This window comes from Taeniopygia guttata, chromosome 2 (assembly GCF_048771995.1).
Source record: "Taeniopygia guttata chromosome 2, bTaeGut7.mat, whole genome shotgun sequence".
Lineage (NCBI taxonomy): Eukaryota > Metazoa > Chordata > Aves > Passeriformes > Estrildidae > Taeniopygia > Taeniopygia guttata.
Window position 1 is genome coordinate 51,445,926 of NC_133026.1, and position 24,269 is coordinate 51,470,194.

At 45.6% G+C, this 24,269-nt stretch overlaps 1 protein-coding gene across 1 annotated transcript; it reads right to left on the reverse strand.

Annotated features, from left to right (window-relative positions):
* Positions 1–16,879: 16,879 nt before the first annotated feature.
* On the reverse strand, positions 16,880–18,226 carry LOC115493725 (uncharacterized). Its single transcript, XM_030265294.4, has 2 exons — positions 17,741–18,226; positions 16,880–17,382 (listed from the first exon to the last, which is right to left on the reverse strand). The coding sequence occupies exons 1-2, from the start codon at positions 18,188–18,190 to the stop codon at positions 17,128–17,130; spliced, it is 705 nt and encodes a 234-aa protein (XP_030121154.4). The 5' UTR covers positions 18,191–18,226; the 3' UTR covers positions 16,880–17,127.
* Between the last annotated feature and the right edge of the window lie 6,043 nt (positions 18,227–24,269).

Consider the following 24,269-nt stretch of genomic DNA (forward strand, 5'->3'; position numbering starts at 1 on the left):
AGATGGCGGAAAAAAGAAAAACACACATACCAAAAAAAAACAAAACAAAACAAAACAAAAAAAATAACACAGTGTAAAACTTGGTTTTCAGGAATGCTGGAGCTATTGCGAACTAAGGGAGTTCATCACCTTTGAAAACACAGGATTTTTATTGTGTAGAGAAGTGTGCAGTGCTCAAAGGTGGGAAAGCTCCGTACATTTCAGCACCCCAGGTATAGCGTAGGACACTCCTTTAATGAGGGGGAAAAGGGGCTGGCACTGCCTAAAGGGAGCACTTCCGTGCTGCTTCATCTTGTAGCAGATAAAGGAAGAACAAAGACAAAATGGATTTATTGTTTTTATCCTTACTTTGCTTTTAATGCTATTGATTTTTTCTCTAGAGCTCTGTTCCTCGTTGACTCCACCTTTGAGTTTATATTAAGTCTCCAAAGCTTATTAATTATTCATCAGACTGTGGGGCCTCTGCAGCCAGTTTAACAAATGCTTTGCTGATCTCAACTCCCTGTTGCATCTAAGGGTGCACAAAATATTTTCCAGGTTTAAATTTTTGCTGACAGCCTTCATTACAGGTAAAGTACCATCACATCACAGTAGGGAATTGCTGGTCATTCCACGGATATTTGGCAGCCACATGGTAGGCCCCTCGGTATTACTGACCTCCTTCAGAGATGAGCTCTCTAGTTGGCATTGGAGGGTTATTGGCTTGAGGTCCTCTACAGATTTTCTCCAAAAGTCTGCCTTTGGATTGGATTTTGTTTTGAATGAAAATTCCTGCAGCTGTTTCTCAGATGGGGCTGTAATTTTGGTGGCCAAATTCTGCTGGACCTCTTCCTTTGGCACACCAGCACAGAAAGATTAGAGTGACAGTGAGGCCTCCCACAGCAGATATGTGTATAATTTGGCTCTTGTTTTTGATGCCTGTCTGCAGTCTGCCAGCACGGAAGGAAGAGAGGAAGATCCCTAAGGAAAGCAGCAAAGGGCCTGATTAATTGAAGTAATTACTTCCATTAATTACTTCCATTAATTCCCACACGGTGTGTGATAGGGCAGAGTAAATTGAACCTTTGAATGAGATTCCATATGTAGAGGAATTTTGGTAAGCTTTGTCTTGTTTGGGCTTTTTCCCCTTCAGTACCACAGCCAGAGACTTTATCAACAGAGAAAACTCACATTTCCAGCTGTGCTGTATGCGGAGCCTTGCTGTGAACCATCCTCACAGTGGATGTAACCAAAAGGCACTGACTGGGAAAAAAATTAAGCTGAAAAAAGTAGATGTGTATGAAACAATTCATGGCACAGATTTCTGGTTGGATTAGATTTTGGTTTTAAAAAGCATTTGTTGAAATAAAGCTTTGTTCCCCCAAAATTCTCTATTTTAAGTTGTTTTTCCTGGGGAGAAATGTTCTGGAGAAATATAGTACATCTTGCATGTCTTAACAGTGTGGCTTCGGCATAAGTTTGTACTATGGGTTCTCTAGGGTGTGGCAGAAGGTATCCATTGTCCTGTCTCAGCTTCCTTCACCCTGCCATTATAAGCTCTTGTCTTTGCCTGCCAGCTTGCAAGTTTGGACTTCAGCAGCTTAGGGGAGAGCTAGACTCCTGATTTGTGCATAGAAAGCATTTTCTCTTCTCCTCACAGGATTTTCCAGCATTTATGCGGTTTTTAGTGTCCTTGAACTAATACATGGTTACTTAGTCCTCATTTTAGGAACAACTAACAAACAACAAACAGGTGCAATATGTTCCTGTTCTATATATATTTACAAAGAGCCATCTGCACTTACAGAAGATAGAGAGAGGTTTACATCTCCTCAGCATGTGTAATTTGTTTTCATTGAAAACTAGACTGCTACTAGGGTGTTTTGTTTCTACTCCTTTATGGTTCTTGCAGGGTTGGGAAAGAAAGTGGTGTGCTTGCAAAGGTGAATTTTATGGCAGTGTTTCAAGTCTGCTTTTATGGCAACATCTCAGCAGTACATAACCATTCCCTCAACAGTAAAAAAGACCATTGTTATCCTATGCAGTATGTGCTAGCACTGATTTGCTTCTGAGTATTGCATAAACTGGAGCCAGATTTGGAGGGAGGGAGGGAGAGAAGGTTTTCATCTTCTGTATGCTTCAAGGATGAGAGACTTCTTTTGATGACAGTTTCACTTTGCATATTTGCACCTTTTGGTTTGTAGTTTGTTCTTGTCTTTTTGAGGACATACAAGATAAATACCTGCTTTTAATTATTGGCACATTAGACATCCATCCCCCTTGGATCTGGACACTTATGCATGGACAGTGTGATCAGCCTCCTCTTTAGCCTTTCCCATTCCATGCTGCCTGCCTGCCACAGCACAGATCCCACTGCAGCCTGCAGAACATGGTGGGATGGCAGGAGCCAGAGAGCTGCTGGCAGCTGCAGCAAACATAATTTTGGGATCAGCTGAGGAGAAAAGACACAGACTTCAGTATGAGAAGCAGCTCAGCCTCTGTACGGTGGGATGGCATGTGTGTGATCCTCAAGTGATTGTGGAAAGGACAGAGCAGTAGCTCTGTCTGAACAGGTCTCCAAGGCTCTCTGTTCCCCTGTAGGGTATAACCCCATTTTCCCTTCCCTGACGGCTCCAGCCCAGGTTCCCATGAGGCCGGTGCTGCCTGGCCTCAGCAGCAGCTCAATGGCAGGGGCAGCGCTCCACTCTCTGCATCCCAGAGTGGAGAGACCTGCCAGTCTGGTTCTCTTGTTTGAAGGATTGCTCCTCACGTGCTGGAAGAAAGTACTTGTAGAGGTTTTGGCAGGTTTCCTGTGGCTGCAGAAAAATTGGTACTTTGGAATATGAAGTCTTGCTGAGCCATCTCCTCCCCATCCCGTGACAGACAGCAGGAACTGAGCTGCTCCCCTATAGGAAAAGCCAGAGGGATGAATAGCTGGGCAGGAGGCACAGCCAGTGCTGTGCCCAGGATCTCTTAAGCCTGCCTTGTGGCAGGCCATAAGGCATTTGAACTGGGGGAGGCAAGGCAAAACATTGGCTTCTTCCCCAGAGCGATTTTTTGGGAGGGATGCACTGTGAGCAGGAGTAGCATTTGGGGACAATCTGACTTTCCTTTATGAATTTAAAGGGCAAATGATTATCCAGAGGGGCAACAAAAGCAAATAAAAAGACTAAGAAAACTGGGAAGGTGGCCACTTGTGGACTCATGTATGCAAGGAAGGTTGGTCACTGCACCCAGTGGGCATCTGATCATGCTCTGGGTCAGAAAGCAGCAGAGAACAAAGACCACCCAGCAGCAGAGATTTACAGCCCAAACAAGGGAATAATGTAGAGAAGGAAGAAAGAGAGGAGAAACCAAGATGATGTTGTGGGAAAGGTTAAGGGGCATCGTTGTTGAACAGTGCTGCAGGGAGCTGCCTTCCCAGATTTTCAGAGGCAGCAGCATAGTAGCCCCATTGACCAAAGTCATGCTAATGCTGCGTTGCTTGACAGTCAGTGTTGTTGGATAACTAAATAACTATAAAATTCAGTCTTCAGAAATTGCAAAGATATATGGGACCTTTTATTTTTTAATTCTACATTATCATAAATGTGTTTGATTAATTTATATCTTGAAAAGCCATTGGAATATCTATGTGCTTCTGACATTTAAAAATTAATTTTAGCTTTTTATTCACCTAACAATCCAGAGACTCTGTTTGGACTTGATAAGCTCATCTGCATGATTTATGATAGGAAGAAAGATTATGTCCCTCTTCACTGTCTGTATAGATACAGGGGAAGAACATAAACGGGAAATTAATGTTAAGAAGAAAATGATAGCTCAGATTTGGGGGTCAGGAGGAAATGATGGCGTGCTTGTGGTCCATGTCTTGGGGTTCAGCCTCAGTAATTACAGAGATGCCACTAGATCAGACTTTAATGCTGTGGTTGTGAAAGGAAATGTCTCTAGTCTGAAGCAGCCAACAAGCCCCATCTTTTGATTTGTGCTTCTTAATATTCAATGGAGATGAAATGTGGGATGAGGGAGAAATGCTTTTAAAACAAAAGATTTTTGCCAGTATTGAATTTATTGTATATAATTTTAAAGATGACCTTTTTAGAAAAGCCTGTGTTCCATTTTATTTGAAAGAGAGCACTTGGGAGATTTGTGCTTGTATAATGATAGACAAAATAGGAGAGAAACAAGCTCAGTATACTAAAATGACATTGCTAAATGATACGTCAGACTAAAAAGATGTCTGAAGGTTTCTCTCTAGCAAAAGAAATACAGGGAAGTTAACAGAGGAATAATAATTTCTCCATCAGCTGTTCAGATCAGAGAGATAAAGAAAAATCAAATGCTTACTATTTTCTCTGATGCAGTGTGTGTAAAGGTTTGTTTTGTCTTGCACTAATAAATAGCAGCTGATGATACAGGCCTTGTTCCTTACTTTGTAATTTCCACATGAAGAATTCTGTGTATATTAACAAATAAATCACTTAATCCTTCTTTAAAAAATGCTAGTAGTGGTTGTGGAAATTCTAATTAGCACTTCAGATTAGAAAGGAAAGGGAGGCAAATTAAAACTGGGAATACTTTTAACCTTAAGATGATTTTTCATAATAAAGTCTTGTTTTACTTTTGGCAAATCTGCACTTAGTTTGTGAAGCATGCTCCTTTTTGGGACACGGAGTAAACTAAACCTTTCCCTTCTGTGATGTTCCAACACACCTTCTACTCCATTAGTGTCTCAGGATGTCTGTTCCATTCCATGTAATAGGATCATGACCCATGATTTGGGTTGGCTGAGCTGGACCCCAGTCCCACTATCATTATATGCATTTTGGTACAAAAGGTGTTTCATTACATGTTCTGCCCACTGAGGTCCAGGATACCAGCTGGCTAGGAGTGTGGGCCAGAATGCTGTCTTTTTCTTGAGAGGTAAAAGGTGTTTCTTCAGCTTTTTCCTGCTATAAACTCTAAAAATGTGAGAGAAGTTAAGACACTGCTTTATAAGGGTGAGAACCATTTGAAGGGTATGGAAAATTAAGCAGCTGAAAGGATGGAGCTGGACAGGCAGAAATAAACTTCCTACTACTGAAAAGCAAAATAACTTAATGGCCCTAGTTTTTTTAACTTTTTTTTTCCTCCAGTTGATTTATATAGAGTTGGTTGCCTGCTTGTCTTTTGTCCATATCTTCAGATTAAATAGGACACTTCCCTTTGGCTCAGGTTAAGCTTTTGTGATACGGCTGAGGCCTCCTGAATTTTGCCCAGTGCCTGTGCTAAAGCAGGCATGTCAATGATTTGTGCAGGAGCCATGTGCTTCAGGCACGCTGGCAGCATGTGCTTTCTCAAAGGGCACCTTGGAAACATACTCTAAATATGTAAAAACTTGAGCGTAAAAGCATCCGGAGGAGTTTGGTAATGGAAGGTTTTACAAGGATGGGAATCATTCCTGAACTTCAAAAAGCTAGAACTGCAAAGTTTCTTTTATATATATATTTTTTTTAACGTACTTTTCACTACTCTTTTGAAGATATTTTTAAATGCTTCCCCTTTCCTCCTTTCTGCCCTCACAAATATTTACTCTCTGTTAGAAACTTAAATGGAAACTTAAATTCCAGTCTTGCTGAAGAACCTTGATAGGACTGGCTGTTCAGCGAGTCAGAGACAATGTCTCTGAGCTGCAGGCAGTTCATCTTTAAAGGTGATTTGAGAACGGAGAGGGGTGGTCACTAGAGAAGCAGTTTTGCTTGGTCACTGGTTGAGTGCATGATCTTCCTCACATGCAAGTGGAAACAGGACAAGGAAGGCTTTTCACATTATGAAGAAGCTGCAAGCCTTCCTTGCTATTGTCTGAATCTGCAGCATTCTCAGTAAGATTTGTTTTGTTCCTGGAGAAGGAATAGTGAGGTTCTGTCAATTATTCTGCTTCTCTATCTCACCAGTAATGCTCCAGCTCTGCATTAGTGAAAAGGGTTTGGGGAATCACCTGTTCAAGTGGTACAAATGTATCCAGCAGTTTTTCAACACAAAATTGCCAGTGTTCCCGAGTCCTGTCAGTAACTGCTGCAACAGGCAATGAAATGTTTGTAAATCTAATTTCTCTCACTTCCTCTCCTAGTAAGATAAAAATCAATTACTTCCATTATTGCTGAAAAGATAGAATCCTGCAAGGTGGTGTTGGTTTAAAAAATAAATACCTGAAGATCTAGCACTTTCTGCTAGCTTTATTACCAAGGTGTCACTTCCATTTAGTCATGGACTTAGTATTGCAGAACAGTCCAAAATGTTGCAATAATCAGATATAGGAAGTTTCAAAACTGAGTCCTACTAACATCTGGTAAGTTTATGTCTGTTCACCTGAACCAGTCCAAGTGCTTGGTTTAATAACATGCAGAAACATTTCAATGGCATCATCTCTGCAATTCTGGCAGCAGCTGACAGCCCCAGGCATTGTTTAATTAGCACCTTTTTCAAATTGTTAGCTAAATTAGTCAAATATTAAATAGTCTTCTCCAAATGATATCTGCACATTTGAACCTTGCATCTCTCTCAATGTGTGGACACACTGCTATCCTGGTAATGCTATTTACTGAATTGTTTCTCTTCTAGCAAATTCATGGTACATAGTCTGAATGATATAAATTTATATATATACATTCTTGTTATTCCTTTGGGGCTGCAGTCCATGAAAACTGGTATTTAGACTCCAACAAATAGCTTATAGGCATGAACCTGTCAAACATACTGGCCACTGAACATGCTGTAATCAATTGTCAGTTAATCATTAAGCTGTTAAAATTATATTAAATGCTGAAAAAATCTATGGCTTGTCTACCGCCGGATTTAAGGCTTTTAAAGGCTGACAAATCTTTGTTATTGTCAGTTCAGCATTAGTGATGCCTTTGGCCTTTAAAATACACAGCTTCAATTACATAAGTTACAGTCTTTTATTGCATAAGCAGCTTTTCAGTGTTAATCTAACTGGTGATCTGTAGTTTGTCATGGACTGGGAGAGGTGATGCTAATAAAACTTCTGATTTTTAAAATTCTTGCAAAATATGTTTCACAGAAAGCACCCAAGATTACTTTTTCTGTTATTTTACCCTCGAGCAGTGAATGTCTCACTTCTCAGGGGTTGCAATATTAGAGAGGGCCAGCAGATATGAACTATAGCATAAATAATCCAGTGAACCTGTTCTAGACGAGCGAGATTTGAATAGAGAACTTGAGAGGGCTCTTCTGTAGCTGTCTTAGGTTCTGAGTCCTCTGTTACAGGAGAGGATAAAGAATCACAGTTAGAGTCACTTCCAGATTTCCTGTGACTAGCAATGTGCTCTGGAAATAAATGGCAAATACCAGCTTGTTCCAGTCTTGCATTTGTTAACACACTGACAAATTGTAATATGATTTTGGCTGGCCTTACTTTTAGACTGAAAGAGTATAAGATTAAAGGTTTTATATGTAACTCCTGTCTTTTCTGTGAAGTGAGCCTTAAACATCAATAATTCTGAGACACCACTGCACTATAGGGCTACCTGCATATGAGCACTGAGCCAGGTAGTCTTTGTTGGCTGCAGTAACAAGGCCAGTCCTTTAGATCTGAAATTGCACCCACCCAGCATGCAGCTGAAACAGAGGGGAATGTGATTCTCCCTCAGTTTCTCTTATTTTCTTGGAGCATGTTTGGTTTCTTTTCTGAGAGCTCCCAGGACTCCATGTCATTCCTGGGTGTTAGATCCTGGCTCAGCCTCTTATCTGCTGTTAAGTAGTCAAGTGGCTTTGGCCTACCTTACTACTAGTTGTGAAGCAGAATGTATCTGCATGTTTTTCTGTAACGACGTGTATTTGTATTCCACGGACAGATTCAGGCGAGATCTCTGTGGTTGCTCTTGGGGGAAGAGGTTTATTCAGGATACATTGTGACCCTGCTTCGAGCTGCTATACACAGCACGTGACTGGGCCTCGGGTGATGGGGGAGGGGAGAGACAGAGAGGAGAGCAGGGACTCCCGGAGGACTCTCCAGGAGGGGAAGGGAAGATCCAAGAGGGCGTCCAGCCCCCTGGAGACCCCTTATCAAGGGGGGCTCCAGGGTGGGCTGGAACAGGACCTGGGCCAATGGGGTCACAGGCACCTGATGGTTCAGGGGAGGGTTACAGATGTGGGGTGAACCATACATTCTGGGGGGTGACATGGGAGAATCCATTCGGCTTTTGGACCCCGTTGTAGGTGAGGGTAATTGTCCAGCCAGTAGGGGGCGTTATATTCGTCCTGGCTGTACTATTGTGGTTCTTAATCATATTTATCTACCCTCCCCAACATCTCCCCCTTTTTCACTGAACCATTTGAAATATTAAATATTGATTTAACAACTATTTTCTGCACACTTGGAGGTGTACAGGGTATTGTTACTAGAACTATACTTATTGCTACTGAAACAGTCAAGCTTATTTTACAGAGTTCCTTTAGCCAAGGTGCAAGGCTTAAACTATTAAGTAAACTGTATAGCTGAGATGACCTTATTGTTATTAAATCACTGATTATAGTAGGGGAGGCATTGTCAGAATTTTTTTTGGAAAAGGTCTTATAATTAAACGGGTTGAAAAAGGTTTGTTAGGGTTTGTGTTAGATATATAGGTGGTCTTAGAGCTTGCAGGCTTGGCTAAAGCTACTCGGCATTTGTCCTTGGTTGAATTATAAGTAAAACTTCAATATAAAAACTGAAACAGAAGAACAAAAACAATATGCACGCATTAAACGATAGAAAGTCCATTTTTCTCTCGATGACGCAGCGTGGTTCAGGTCTGGGTGCTGGCTTCTTGGCTTGTGCTTGTAGAGGAACTGTCTGGTGTGGGGGTGTCAGCAGATTTCGGAGCATGGTAAGGCTTCACGTTCTTTCCTGGGACCCACTTAAGTCGTCCACCTGTGGAAACACAAGAAAAACCTTTCCCCCACGTTAGACTGTGTGGACTTTGTATATGTCCTGAATCTAAGATTTTGAGTAAAGCTGGAGGGTGCCCTTTTATTTTTACTTTTTTGGTGTTCAGGAAATGTCTATAAATTTGGAGGCGAGGCTCTCCTGCAGAGCTACTTAGAAAATTGTGAGCATATAGAGCCTTATTCAACCTCTTTTGAGGTGTAGCCTGATCTACTCCCCCTTCCTTTAGAAGTAAGATTCGTTTTAGGGTTTGGCGTGTATTTTCTATGGTAGTTTTTAACTGTGGTGTAAGATAGGAAAAGGAGATACTACTGTCTTTGAGTACTGGTAGGACTTCTTTCACCTCCTGAGAGGGGACAGCTGTTCGGTGGCTGAATACTACTTGCAAGGCTTGGGGATGCAGACTGTTGTCTTTGCAGCTATTATATTTGATTTCAGGGCAGTTTTTCAGTTGAAGATCGCTGGCACTTTGTTGAGAATTTGGTGAGACTGGGATAGAAAGGTTAGAGTTTGCAGGGGTAACATAGTTTTCTGTCTGTTCTTTGTTTGTAGAAGCTGCAGTAACATTGTTGCGTTCACCTTGTCGAGGCATGGTGTCTCCGTCAGGGTGTGGTGAGAAGCTGGTAGTGTGGGAGGCAGGGGCTGCTGCCAGCTGAGGCAGAGGAGCAGGAGGGGTGGAGGTCGTGGGCAGCAGCACTTGTGTGGGACTGGCATTTTCGGAAAGATTTCTTATAGCTGTGGCATTGGGTGCTGCGGCAGTCTGAAGATCCGGCGGAGGGAGAGATGCGGAGGGATATGGTGATGGTTTCGGCAAACCAGGAAGTGGTGCCGGCGTTGGGGGGTTCCGGGGTTCTGTAGCCAGAGGCAGGGGCTGCGGCGCCGCGGGGGGGTGGGGGGGTGGGGACGCTGGGTTTGCATCTGCCGGGGGGGCTGGCTGCGAGTTCAGGAAGCGGGCGGGCAGCGGGGGCACTGCGCTGTGTGCCGGGACATCTCTGGGAAGGACAGGCGGTGCCGCGGCCGCGGGGGCGGGGTCAGGGCTGCGGGGGAGGGGGGCGGCGGCCGCGGGGGCAGGGTCCGGACCGCGGGGGACGGGGGGGGCGGCCCCGGGGGCGGGGTCAGGGCTGCGCGGGAGGGGGGCGGTGGCCCCGGGGGCGGGGTCTGGACCGCGGGGGAGGGGGCCGGCGGCCGCGGGGGCGGGGTCAGGGCTGCGCGGGAGGGAGGCGGCGGCCCCGGGAGTGGGGGCCGCCCAGCCCAGGGCCGGCGCATGGCCGGCGTGTTCGCCGGACCAGGGGACTTCCGGGCGGGTCGGGGGGGCGGCTGCGGAGGCCAGCGTCTGCAGCTTTTGCAAAATCGCAGCTGACGCTTGAAATTGTGCTTGTAAAATAGCCATTGACTGGGTTTGTGCTTGTAAAATGGCTGTTGTTTGATTTTGTAAAAGTTCGGCTATAGTAGCCATCATAGCCGGGACAGGCAATGCTGGGGGGGCGGGCGGGGGGGAGGCGGGGCCCGCGGAGTGGTTTAGGGGGGAGGAGGTGGCCGCAAGGGCGGGTTCTGGGTTGCGGGTGAGGGGGGGGGGCGGCTGCGGCGGGGAGCACCGCTCGCTCAGAAACCGCTGCGTCTCCAGCCGCCTTGCCGGCATTCTCGCCGCAGCGCGGGGTGGGGGGGCGGTCCGGCGGGGATTGTTGAGCCACGGCGGGGAGCGGTTTGGCTGCTATCTGCGGCTTTTGAGAAGCGCAGATTTCTGCTAACACTTTATAAGCAGGAAATAAGTCGCAAGCATAGGGGTCCCGCCGTGAAATGTCGTTAAACAGTGTATGTCCCACGGACTCCCAAAAGTCTCCACAAAACACAGCAGAGCGCTCGGCATATGGGAAATTAAGTAGGATCCATTCTAGGAGTTTTCGTAGCTCTTTTTTAGGCAAATTACTATTATGGCTACGTAATAAGTGGTTAAGTTGCTTATAGAGATCTCTATCAGCTGCAGAGTGGGACTGTCCCATTTTTAAACCAGTGTGGCTCACCTCGGTGTCGCAGGAGCGGGATCCTCTGTCAGGTTCCGACGTTTACTGCAGTCGGTGCTGAGGTCACCGCGGGGCTTCTCCAGAGCTTCAGCGCGGGCAGTGCTAAGCAGTGCTCGCCTGTGCTTTGTGTACGTGGCCACGTGGCGCGACAAGTCTCGTCACAAAGCCTTGGGTCGCCGCGGAATCGCGGCGATCACCTGTGCTCGGAGAATAACGGCCAGGAATCCTAGAAGAGCTGTAAGAGCTCGCTACTATGTAACGAGTCTCTGAGCTGTAGGATGGATTCGGGACTTTTTAAAGAGCTCCGGTTCGTCACTGCCTAGCAGCAAAATGCCGTGCTCGCGACCACGATGGCGAGGAAATACCTGGTTATTTAGTTAGTGTCCATGGAAAGGTGTCCTACAGGTAGAAAAGCGGGAAAGCATCCAAACGGGTGCAGTTGCAGGTCACCGTGGGTTCGTATTCGAAGATGGGCGCCAGTCTGTAACGACGTGTATTTGTATTCCACGGACAGATTCAAGCGAGATCTCTGTGGTTGCTCTTGGGGGAAGAGGTTTATTCAGGATACATTGTGACCCTGCTTCGAGCTGCTATACACAGCACGTGGCTGGGCCTCGGGTGATGGGGGAGGGGAGAGACAGAGAGGAGAGCAGGGACTCCCGGAGGACTCTCCAGGAGGGGAAGGGAAGATCCAAGAGGGCGTCCAGCCCCCTGGAGACCCCTTATCAAGGGGGGCTCCAGGGTGGGCTGGAACAGGACCTGGGCCAATGGGGTCACAGGCACCTGATGGTTCAGGGGAGGGTTACAGATGTGGGGTGAACCATACATTCTGGGGGGTGACATGGGAGAATCCATTCGGCTTTTGGACCCCGTTGTAGGTGAGGGTAATTGTCCAGCCAGTAGGGGGCGTTATATTCGTCCTGGCTGTACCATTGTGGTTCTTAATCATATTTATCTACCCTCCCCAACATTTTTCTAATAGACACTCTTCGTTAAATCACTTACAGTACTGTCTGTGATGGTGACACATTCTCTGCCACACCTATGAATGTCACATACGGTGCAGAGGTTCTTCAGTGTTATCTGACTCTTAATTACCTCTACAAGTTGTTTAGCAGGATAATCTTTACTTGTCTGTCCTTAGACTACCAAGTTTTTTTGAAGCTGCTTGTAATCTTAGCACTTTCATTGAATATCTTACTAAGGTACTTGAAACTGGAGTGGAGAATGTTTTAGTCCATTCCTTAATCCCAAATCTTAGGTGGAAATGTTACCCTGCTATCCACAGCTAGTACTGTTTTCAACATCCAGCTTCTGTCTATCCTCAGCTCCAGGGCTGTCCTAGCCAGGCTTGGGAGTCATAGCCTTGGAAGGCAACAGACAGTTTCAGAGCTTCCAACAGCTCCAAGCTCTATGAACACACAGGCAATATAGAGGTTAATTTATCAGCCCCTGTGCACCTTCAGTTTTTCCTGTTCCATGTGGGTCCTCAGGGTAGTGAACCATCTGTAGTTTTGTTTCTCTCTGGACTTTTCTCTCAAAATTTGAAGTTTACAAGATGTTACTTTGTAAAGGTCATCTAGCAATGGTGACTTCCTTGATCCTGCTGATAGGTTACCTATGCCAAGCTAAAACTGTGATCCTGGGAGGAAATTTTGTAGGTGCAGCTTTTGCTGTCTCAAAGCATCGGTGAAGGAGTGTGTGTTTCAGGGTAGAAAGTCTACTATTGCTTCAATTCTGTGCAAAGCTCTCTGGCTACAACACACACACCCCACCACCACCTGCTCCCATCCCTGGAGTCCTTCCGTGTGCCACAGGCAGAGAAAACCTTCTCACTGATCTCCTTTAACACTTGCAAGATCTTGATGACATTTGGCACCAGCTCCATCCTACACCTAGTGTTCACATGACTCCAGGAAGGGTAAGTCTGTTGGATTCTGGCTTTTCTGGCACCAGCCTACAACTTTAGAGGGTGTGGATAGAGCTGGCACATTTAGGAAATATTCTCATTATTGTTGTTAGGAAAATTAATCCACAAACATCAGAGGTTTATGTCCAAAAAAAAGTCAGAGGAGTCCTTTTACTTTATTCAAATAAAGGGAGAGGCCCTGGGGTCTCTGAAATTTTTAGAGGATGCAGCCTCCTTTTTATCCTATTTCCTGACCTCATTTCCGTTCTTTCTTTCCCGATTGGCTGAGGTACTTGAGAGGTACGGACTTCCCGAAACACCTGATACCAAAGATTTCCCTCTAATGTATAACCCTCCCTTTTAATTTTTAATTCTTATGGAATTTAAGGGTTTCCCCATTGTTTCTTTCATCTTTCAATGTCCAATTTCATTTATCAGCAAACCTACAGTTTATTTGTAAAAGGAAATATCATTTTCCATTCATCAATCAGTGGGATCCTTCCAATTGTTTCTTTTATCTCTCAGTGCTAGTTTTATCTACAAGCAGACCTACAGCTTGTCTGTAAAGACAAATCCGTCATTCCTTTCACTCTTTTATTCTCATCATTGTCTCATCATCCAGCTTATTTCTAGGAGACTGGCTGTCAGTATATTCCAAGAAACTGACAGAGTGGTTTGGATGTCCAGCCTTTGACTTTCCAATGCTTGCTGCAGTGTCCCTTGCTGATTGTTTTTGCAGGTACTCCTTTCAGAAAAGCCCAAGAAGTGAAGATTGTACTTCATTTAGGAGATCAGGACAGTTTATTTTGCTCTGGGTCAGCAAGTTCTTTGTACTAAAGGATACTAAAGAGGGGGTGTGGAGATCCATTGCATGCCATAAAAATTGAACTGTGTGTATTTGTAAATGTACATTTAAGTTTGCATCCCTAGTGGCAGGGCCCTTATATTTTCACAAAGTGTTTCACAAATAATTTCTAAAGATTCAGGTATTTGGATTGCAATAACTCATGCTTTTTCACTGATTAGGGCCATTTCCAGATGCATGAAAGAACAGTTGGAGTAATTTGGCTTCCCCAAGGCAAATAATGCATGTTCCTTTTCCCAGCCAGGTCAGGATGGCTACTGTGTGACATGAGGCCTCAGAGGAGGTGCCTGCAGGTCTGCCTCAGTGTTCCAGGACATCCCGTTCTGCATGTGACTGTCAGTGTGCCTGTGGCACTTCTGAATTGCCCAGAAGTGATACATCCTAAGGCACTATGTTAAGGGGCACCTGTCTTTCTGTGAATATTAAATTTGAGGACCAGGAGTGCCAACACAGCAGACAGAACATAGAAACAACCTTTGAAAACCTTGATTTTATCCAGAGAGTCACATACAATTTACATTTGGGAAACTGAAGTTTTATATTCGCAAATGCATCTCATTCCAAAAAATTCAACAGATTGATACCCTTTTAGATTTTAAAATACTTCGGCTATTTCAGCATTATTGCCTTTTAAACCATTGTTTGGAAAATGGTTTTGTTTGTTTACATCTGAACTTCAGATTGTTTTGAGGTTCTGCATTTCACCGTGGTAGCAGATGCTGGTGACATTTTATAGAGCATAAATAACATCTGCGAACTGTGAAGTCATAATTCTGTCAGGGAATCTTTCTTAAAGCTTGTCAAAATAAAAGAGCAAATTTTAAGTGACAAATATGTATGCGTTTGCCAGAAATTTGTTTCAGACATTGCTGGGTACCCACTGTTTTCATGGAGTTAAATACCATGACCTGCAGAGGCTGCAAAAACAAACTTGAAGGTGTCCTGATATGCACAATTTGTTCATCTGAGAAGATGCAGAGGACCTTCCTTGGGAAGAGTCAAGAGATGAACAACGTACTTCTGTCTCAGGGAAAAACTGGTCACCTCACGTGGTTCTAAGCAGGCTTTAAAGAATGTTAAGCCAACTGCCCAGCACTCTCGAGCCTCTCTTCTGGTCACACTCCCAAGGCCAGAGAATTTCACTGCTGGGACTGAAGCCCCTCCACAGCGGGCGGCTCCAGTGGGAGCCCGGCTTGACTCCCCACATCCCCCACTGACATGCTCAGACCAGGATTCCTCACCAGTTCGACCCCGGGTTTCCCATGGCAGTGTCAGACACCCCGTTCCATGAAGCCATTTATTCAGGGCACAGTGACACACGAGCAGCCCGAGCTGGTGCCTCCGAGGAGGTTCCCCAGCAAAGGAACCCCGGGCTTTTCTCCCCTCACCATCTACCCGCTCACAAGTCTCGCTCTTCCTCCCGAGTCTCTCAGTGTCGGGCTGGGCTCCCACCCAGAGCTCAATCTGCATCTCACGCTGCAGTTTGCAAACCGGGCTGCCTGCACCAGCTGTGCTCCTCGACAAAGGGGCCTGTGGATTTATTAATGATGAAGAAGTGGCAATCTGTGAACTAAACTTTCAGGATCAATATACAACAGGTGAACTCCAATACCAGATGCAGGACATGAATAAACAGCCACAAAGTTGTTTAGGTTTCTAAGCACTTCTCTGAAGCTCATGCTAAACATATATTCACAGTAATATGCACCCCCAATGTACGGTGTCTTGGGCTATGAAACACAGAAGAGCAACACCTGAGCAACTTCTGACTTGTCTGAGGTCTGTCCTCTACAGATAATTAAAGCATCTCATATTTTTTTCTTTCAAACATCTTCTCTCCTTTTGCCTGGACTTTTTCTCTGCGGAAGTTGGGATCTTTCAGCTTTGGTCTAACAACTTTTGGGATCTTTGCCTATATATATAAATGTATCTTTCATATTTTCATAGATTTTTTTAGTGCGTAATCATACATAAGATTTTTTTTTAAGCAGTGAACAGGCAGACAGGGCATCTGTCAGACTTTATTAAAGTCAACAAAGTAATAGTATTAAAAACAACTTTGAAACCTGACTTAATCTGATCAGTTGTCATTGTAAGCACTTGTCATATAAGTTCTTGAAGGCAAAGCACTGAAAAAATTACTGCTTATTTTAAAAAACAGTCCATAATTAAAATTATTTCCATAATTTTGAATATATATGTATAATGGGGAAGCCAAGAAAAGATAAAGAAATTGTCCCATAGAAATGAATATTCAAGTGTTGCTAAAACATCTGTTTATCAAACCAGATTTTTATCCAAAAAATGGCATCACGATAAGGCATTTTATTTTTATTTAAAAAGTGTCGTCACGAGAAGGCATTTTATTTCCTGCAGTGCACCTTTTCACCATTTCAAGCTTTCCAGCGGGTAAATCCGGGAGTTCTGTTGCTGCTGCGGGATCTAAATGGTGCAGCGAGCCCTTCCTCTCGCTAGATGGCACCGCTGCCCTCCGAACAGGGCCCTCCACGGGCCGCGTTTTTGGGTGAAGTTTCCCAAGAGTTCGGTTCCTTCCGCTTCTGCAGATTAACTGTGCTGTGTTTTGGTCCTGCAGATGTGGAAGTTAAACCGATTCCTGTTGATTCAGTGTTAATTCCTGAGCCTATCTGGACTGCTCATTTTTGATCCAGGCTTGCTGTTTTTTCCTATCCACACACTGAACAATTTAAGAGTTATTTTATTAAATTTTTTGTGAGCAGTAAAGATCTCATTTAGAATGGATATTCTGTTTTACAGGAAGTTGCTCCTCTCTTTCTTAGCATGAAAGGGGGTGGAGGGCTTCCTAGAAAGGTAGAAACATAGAAAAATAATAGAAAAAATGCTAGGCAGCCTTGTGCGTGTCTCAGACTTCTGCCTGATAAAGGACTACTTTGAGTTCCCCAGCATACGCCACCCAGACAACACCACACTGTGCCTTCGGGGGCTCCCTGGCACAGTACAGATCCTGCTTAAATCAGAGCTCCTTTTGAAGATAGAGGCAAGAGAATATTGCCCACCTGCCCTCCATACTCTCTCTCTCAAGCACTGCTCTTACACCCAGCCTCCCCATTCCAGCTACTCTGCAGATCAGATGCAAAACCATGCAATGGATCCGTCTCCTCTCAGATGCAACAGCAGTAAAAAATTGTACAGCAGAAATGTAGAGAAAACGTGAACTTTATTAATTGTGACTTCTAAGAGCTACAGCTAGAGGGTGCAAAGACTACAGGGGAGAGAACCTTATGCTACGACTACATCAACTTTTGTCAACTTGAACTCTATGAGAAACTACAACTTGTGGGGGAGAAAACTGCTGGGAACCTAAACCTATACCTAAACCTAACTAAGACTGGGGGCCTTCACTAACACCTAAGGTGGGGGAGGCTGCAGTGCCAGGGCTGAGCACTGGTCATGCATCCCCCGCAGAAACAGACAAACGGGGAGCCGGTCTGGAGAGGCAGCGTGCAGGGGAGAAGTAGAGTCTCCTCCGGTTCCAAAGGCCCCATTTCCTCCGTCTCTTCGCTCTGGGCCTCTGCAGACGGAGGTGGCGCAGGCACAGCCGCATCAGGGCACGGGTGTCCCTCAGCCGCAGGAGCAGCTTCTTGCAGCAGTCCTGTCGCTGGCAGCCCGTCTCTGCAGAAGCGGCGGGGCTCTGGTGCTTCTCCTGGACGGCACAAGACTGGGAGCCTGATGCAAGGCGGCCGGAGGGGCCCGGGGGGCTGAGGCCTCTCGGGCTGGCTTTGGCCCCGGCGGGAGACACTCGCAGGCTGCCCCGGGCGGGGGCTCTGCGGGTGTACCTGGGGCTCAGCCCGGGCCCATCCGCGCCCAGGGGCTGAGCTGCTCCCGCTGCCGCCGGCCCCGGGCACAGTGCTGCCCGAGAGGCTCAGGGCCCCGGGACCTGCCCCGCTTTCCTCCCCCGCGGGGGCGCACAGGGCTTGCTGGACACCGGCTCGGCCCAAGGCCTTGGCCAGCCCCGGCCCCACCCCGGCACCATCCCCCGCCTGACTTCCCCCGTCCCTGACCTCTCGCCGGCCTCTCCGGAGCCTTTTGCCCAGCCACCAGCCGAGCAAGACGCCCATCGCCAGCAGGTCCAGGAATGTGCGGCTCCAAGCAAGCAGCGCTAGCTGCTCCAGGGCTGCGCAGCTCCGACGATGCAGCTCTACGTGCCCCAAGGGGGTCGTCCCTGGGCCCGCGTCCCACTGCTCCGGTTCCTCGGCAAGCGGAGCCGAAGGGCCCGTGTACCCGACAGGACGGCTGGAAGTGTCCAGGGGGCGGCCAAAGACCTCCAGCAGCACAAGCGGCAGGAGCCAGGGGAAGCTGTGGCCGGGCATGGTGCTGCTGCGCGACCAGCCACCAGTTGCACCTCCACACTCGCTCTGTGCGCCCGCTGCTGCCGGGCTCTGGGCACGGACTGGCAGCGGATTCCAGCCACCGCGTGTGTCCGGGGCTGCGATGTCACAGAAGCATGGCATCCGTCACCTTGCAAGAGCCCTCTTGGGACTATGGCGTCCAGCCTATCATCCATCCCCTCCATGGCAACTAGAAGGCGGCACTGAGCGCCACGCCCAAACTTTCCTTTCCCGGCCAACTCCCGCTGTGGGGATTCCAACCCGACCCTGGGCAGCCCATTCCAATATGGAATCCCCCTTTTCGGGGGAAAGGTTCTTCCTAATGCCCAACCCAAATGTCCCTTGGCGCAGCTTGAGCTTCTTCTTGCCCTCTTGCTCTCTCTTGTCCTTGCCCACCTCTGGGAAGGCTGGCATTGCCTCGTCTGTAAGTTGCCTGTAGGCAGGAGTAGAAGCTGTGGCAAGGAGTTTTGCTGAACTTCTGGGCCATTGCAAGGGGCTGCTTTCCTTATTTTTTGTATGTTTTTATTAAAGAAGAAAACATCCCTTCGGGAATTAACTATTCTGTGTAACAGGCGCTTGGTACAAGAATAAGTGTCCATAAATAGAATGGAAAAGCTGGCCAATCTCTGAAGGCATCTTCAAGTCCTGTAGTCCTCCAAGCAGAGGAGAATGGGACTCAAAAGGGACTGAACTTGTCTCTGAAGGCTAGGACTGGGTTCATGCCCAGGGAACAAGAGCAGGGAGAAAACAAGCATAGGCAATCAGCTGAGACAGGTCTGAGGAAGTGTGACAAGGAAAGCAACACAAGCTTGGAGCATGGGCCAAAGCCTCTGTAGCCCGTCAACAGGAATTCTTAACAGAGAAGTGCAAACAAAGAAGAGGTCCAGCTGCCAGGGATCTGGCTCCCAGGAGCACACTCTGTGCAGGCCAAAGGGTGGGAACAGTGCTCAATCAAGGGTTGCCCTGCTTGCGGCTCCCCAGTAATGGCAGGGACGTGCCCCGGGGCTTGGGCCCAGCAGCTAGTGGAGCTGGAGCCCTGCAAGGATGGATCAAGTCTGCCAGGGAGGGCTTCAGGCTGTACATGCTGTCTATGCCTGGGGCTGTCACTGCTGGGGGCCTCCTCAGTGGGACACATCTCATATTTTTGGCACTGAGCCACTAGTGGACTGACCTGTGCAGGCTTTGGAGCACTCAGAAGGTGGAGGAGGAAATTGGTAGGATCTTGCCAGAGAGTCCTCAAGGAAAGGGCATATACTGGATACAGGAAAGGAGTGCCCACAAGGACAGCAGGACAAGGAGGACTTGACCCTTTTCTTTCCCACTTCCATGCACTTCTTATTTGAAGTGATTTAACACAAATATGTGCAGGATGGAAGAGAAACAGAAGGGATTAGAAGTCTGGGCTCAGTCTAGAAAGTCTGAGTTCATTGTGCTGACTGACATGGAAATATCAACCGTGTCCTGGCAGGTGGGAGTGCCACCCGTGTCCTGAGGAGTATCAGTATCAGGCCTAGAAACACTGACCTAGCAAAAGAGGGGATTGTCCCTCTGTCATTCACTCGAGTAGCCTCACTTTGGATATTGTGTGCATTTTTGGGTGCTAAAACAGAAGATATAAAGGGTGGTGAAAGGCCTTGAGGGGAAGCTATAGGAGGAGTGGCTGAGCCATAAGTTACCAAAATATCTCTTAGCTGAGAGTACTGGGTTTTGGAGAGTGACTATGGTACCTGAGAAGTCCTGTATTCATATGAGCCTGGGCACTTTATTGGAGAGGAAGACACTCCGGGCCAGAGAATAATCCCTGCTGCTTTTTTTCCTAGACAATCATTGCAAGGCAATGAATCACTGTCACTAGCCGTCCATGATCTACAATCAGTCTGGGATGTAGCAGGTCTGGGATGTAGCAGAAGCCTTTTATTTTTACCTTGCATTTAGTAATAGATGCAGTCTGACATTTATCTTACAATTTAAAAAGGACAGGAGAAAGCAGATACCTGGCCAAGGACACAGATTCTCCTTGTTCTTATGTTTGTGAAGGAGAGGTATCTTCTTTGGCACCTACTCTCTACATGGGTGTTACTGTTTTATGTACCAAAGCTTAGGTGCTCACTGGATGGGATGAGAGGACACCGAAGAAGAAGTTTGCATGGGGCCAGGGCAGGGACCCGTGCCTTTGAGTGTCAGCAGGGTCCAGGACAGAGCAATGTGTGCCCATCAGGAGCAATACTGTGGGGTTTCATTGCAGCACAGCCACAGACTGTGGCTGTGGTTGGCCCCAAGTAGATGTAAGGAAAATATATCGTAGAGCTGCTCCAAAAAATACCATGACTGCCTGGATGTTACTCACTGTTAGTCTGGGTGCCAGATTGTGATGTGGCTTTGTGATGTGGCTTTGTGATGTGGCATTCAGATGGAGTTAGCCCAAATGAAAGACCACCTTCAGAGAGAAAAACACAGAAATTGTTTTTTGGCATTTGGTAGAAATTTACATTACTGACATCCTCTTATGAAACCTGTGGTTGGCTAAAAAGGAGAGGGAAAAGTGTGTAATATTCACTCCCAAAACATGCTTATTAACATAGTAAAGCACCGCTTCTGATATTGCTTTTGGTACTTCTGGTACTGTGCCTCCCTCTAGAGAAAGAATGAAGAGGGCTGAAGCAGTGTCGAGTGAAACAGTTCATGTGGAAGGAAAGAAAAAAAACCAGGATTATAGGAGTAATACTGTAGTACTAGTTTTTGTACAGGGGGCAAAAATTTAGACTCATTAAGAATATTATTAGAATTATTTGGAAGAATAAGAATAGAATAGTTACTATGATCACAGGAAACTTGTCAGATTATATGAGGTCCTTTTGCTTCAATCTGGATTGCTGTTACACCAGAACGAGGGATGAAGAGAATAGTTTCTGCCTCTTCCTGCCTGTAGGATAAAAAGAAGCCAATCCCTTGTAGATGCACATCCTCAGAGGCTGTGGGGTGTTCATTTTCTCAAGCAGCCTGTAGGTAACCACCATACCCTGAGCAATCAGTGAATCAGAATTCCCCTGACTAACTGAGGGAAAAATTTTAGGAACAAGTCAGCCAGGGCACATTTTAGAGACTTTCACAGACCTGGTAATATTGCACAACTTACACTCACAGCTTACTAAGAAAGTCTCTCCTTTCTTCCCCAGTCTCCCCTTTCTGCTTCCACCCAAGAGCTCTAATCCTGCTGTGGTTAACAAATTGTCTTGGGGAAAACCTCTCGTTGATAAAACTGCAGCTCTGCACACATCTGAATTTCCAGCGGACCAAATGGGATTTATTTCTTCAGGCTTTCAGGGTCAGATGAAGAGCCATAGTCAATCCTACCAATGGAGCAGAAGTTTTGCATACCTTGGGAGCAGTTAAATTGAACTTCCAGGAGGGTAGTCTGGCTGGATAGAAACTGTCCCTTTTTAGGTTATGCCTTTTTTTGGGAGATTCTTACGATTTCTGATCTGTGCTTTGCTGGGTCTCACAGGCTGCATGATACAGGCAGCAGTACATCCAGCATCTTAGACTGACAGTAACGTGTCTGTGATGGCAAAATGAACTGTGACCCCTGAGGAAAAGGATTATCCCATAATCCTGCTAAGGCAGTGGAGGGGCTCTGTTAAACCAGCTGTGCTCCTTGGCAGAGCTGGCTTTTCTGGAGGGTCTGCAGGGTGCCTGCCCAGCATCTCTCCCATGACAGAGTAGTGCCTGGGGCTGGGTACAGACATTGCTGTGAGAACAGAGACCACACTGCTGAGCTTCTGACCACATTGGTTGATTCTGCTTTTTAGTGGTTGTAAAATCACAGTTCCAATTGTGATGTGTAAGCTCAGATGTGGGCAGGATTTATCATGGAAACAATTGGATTTTGGCTGCCTTGCTGAATAATAGTTTGTCTTGTGAGTGAGAAAGTTGCATCAGCTGGTTGGCTTTCCACTGGAAAATGTAAACTAATACTGTTGATAAAAAAAGAAGAACGTCAGCAAGAAGTCATAACTTCTATACATTGTTGAAGTAGATCTGAATTACTGACGCTGTCAACAGTTGATATATCAAATTTAGATATGTCCCCACCACAAAGGAAGAAAATAACTATTAGATTCCGTACTATCATTTCTTCTGATGTTCTTGGCTGTGTGATTTGGTATCTTCTGTCTCTTTTCTGTACCAAGACATCACAACTTGGGTAGATTAAAATATTAATCATCCTGAATTTTAATTCTACTCTGTTTAGACCTAATCTTGGACAAGAATGAATTTTTGAGCCAGCTGGTCCAGCCACAGGCATGCAAATTACTCATTCACATGAGGTTAAGATCCTAAGAGTGAGAGCATGCCAAGAAGGCTTTTCGCCCATAAAGCATCTCAGATTTTACACAGAAACTCTCTGCATGCTAAACACTGGCCCTTCAGTCCTATTACTTGTTCCATACGCTATAAATAAGAAGATGATTTTAAGTGAGGAACCTATGAAAGGCTGAGGATAAGGAGAGACCTTTCATGCTCCTTCACAGGATCCTCAGGCAGCAGTTTGGTGCCACCACTTGGAGACACTTGTTTTCCACTTCCTCATTTCCTGGTCTTCCAGCCTGTTTCACATCCGTTTGTGTCAGAGATGATGAAGAACTGGAGTGCCACATTTAAGGATAATTAAATAGACCCCTCGCTTAGCTTGAAGACTCCTTTAGATAATGCAAAATAAAAGTTTTGTTAAATTTAAAAGATTTTCACTCTAAGCAAGCTTAATAGATTTTTAATTCAGACCTAGTAACTGAAATTTCTGTCTTAAGATAGGAAAGTCATGGCAGGTGTTTCCCAGCTTGTTATTCTGCAGATAACTTTTTTTGTTGGTTTTGGGTTGTTCTTTTTTTGTTTGTATCTCCCAGACAGCAGTTACTGTAATGTATGGCAGATTTCAGGGCTCACTGTCCTCTTCATAATGAATTATTTATATAGCCTTCTGACTTTATAAGGCAGCATCTTTGTGTCAAGCAATGTAATACAGCTCTACATCATGCTCTGAGACAAAAACACTATACTGCCTTGAAACCAGAAAGGAACATTGAGTTGGTAGGACATCCTAATCTCTAAACTATAACTGCAGTAGGACAAAGGAATCTGCATTCCTGATGCAATAACAGTGGGGGTTTTAATCATTGTAGTCACAAGAATAAGACAGACTTTGGATTAAACAGTAAGGGGAGAAAATGCCTAATAAGAAAAATTGATCCCGAGTCATGGTGACAGCCTACTATAGTAGAGAAATTAAACAAGTTAGATGAAATGTCAGATGTAATCCTGCACTGAGTGTGATGTAATCTAGGGCGGTGACCCAAGCTCACTCTCTCTTCGTGGTCCTATTATCCCAGTTTCTATTGTGGGCCAGTGCTTTTACCACATCAACTGATTTCTTAATTTTGTGCCAGGTTGTATCATTACCATCTGTTATTTGGTGCTTTGGGTTTGGATATAGCAAAATGTCACGGGCAAGGACAATGTATTCTATAAAATGTGTGTGCATTGTCTTTTGTGGATCTTGCAGCAGAAAATCTTTTCAGGCTTTATAGTGAGATGCCAGTTGCCAAAAAACTGTGACAGGTACCACATTGCACTTTACCTTGGTGAGCTGAAGGGTGGATCTGCTGAAAAAGGTCCACAGGCAGCTTTGAGATACTCTTTTTAATTAAAAACAAATAAATATTAAGGTAGATCCTGGGTATCTACTAAGTTTTCTACTCTGAATATTGCTTTGCTGGAAATGCAAAATGTTTTTCTGGAAATGCACAGTGACAAAATCCTGATGAAAGTAGTGAGTGTCACAGCGCAAAAGAACATCTGGAAGGGTGGAATATGAGATAATATTGCTTGAGTAGAGGTAGCAGCAGGTAGTTTCAGTGGTGTGGAGTGTGTAGGTGAATGCCAGGAAAGGATTTCCACACAGTCTTTGAGAAGAGAAAACAATCTAAGGGACATAACATTACTGACTTGAGTTCTGGCTCTGCACAGAGAAATTTTCTGGTTTCAGTTTTTATTCTTCTCTGCTCTACCTTTACCTAGTATTTGAATCTTTGGTACAAGTATGTAAATCTTCACTGGATGCATGAACCTGGACTTCATCAGCATGTCAGGTTTAATGGGATCACTGTCTGCATATCCAACCTCAACAACTGGTCACAAGTCACAG

What these genes read in the sequence shown, in the direction of transcription:
- LOC115493725 (XM_030265294.4), bottom strand. Translation starts at nt 18,190, where the DNA reads ATGCCATGCTTCTGTGACATCGCAGCCCCGGACACACGCGGTGGCTGG. An exon ending in TCCGGAGAGGCCGGCGAGAG is followed by an intron (nt 17,383 to 17,740) that starts GTCAGGGACGGG and finishes TGTGCCGTCCAG; the next exon opens with GAGAAGCACCAGAGCCCCGC.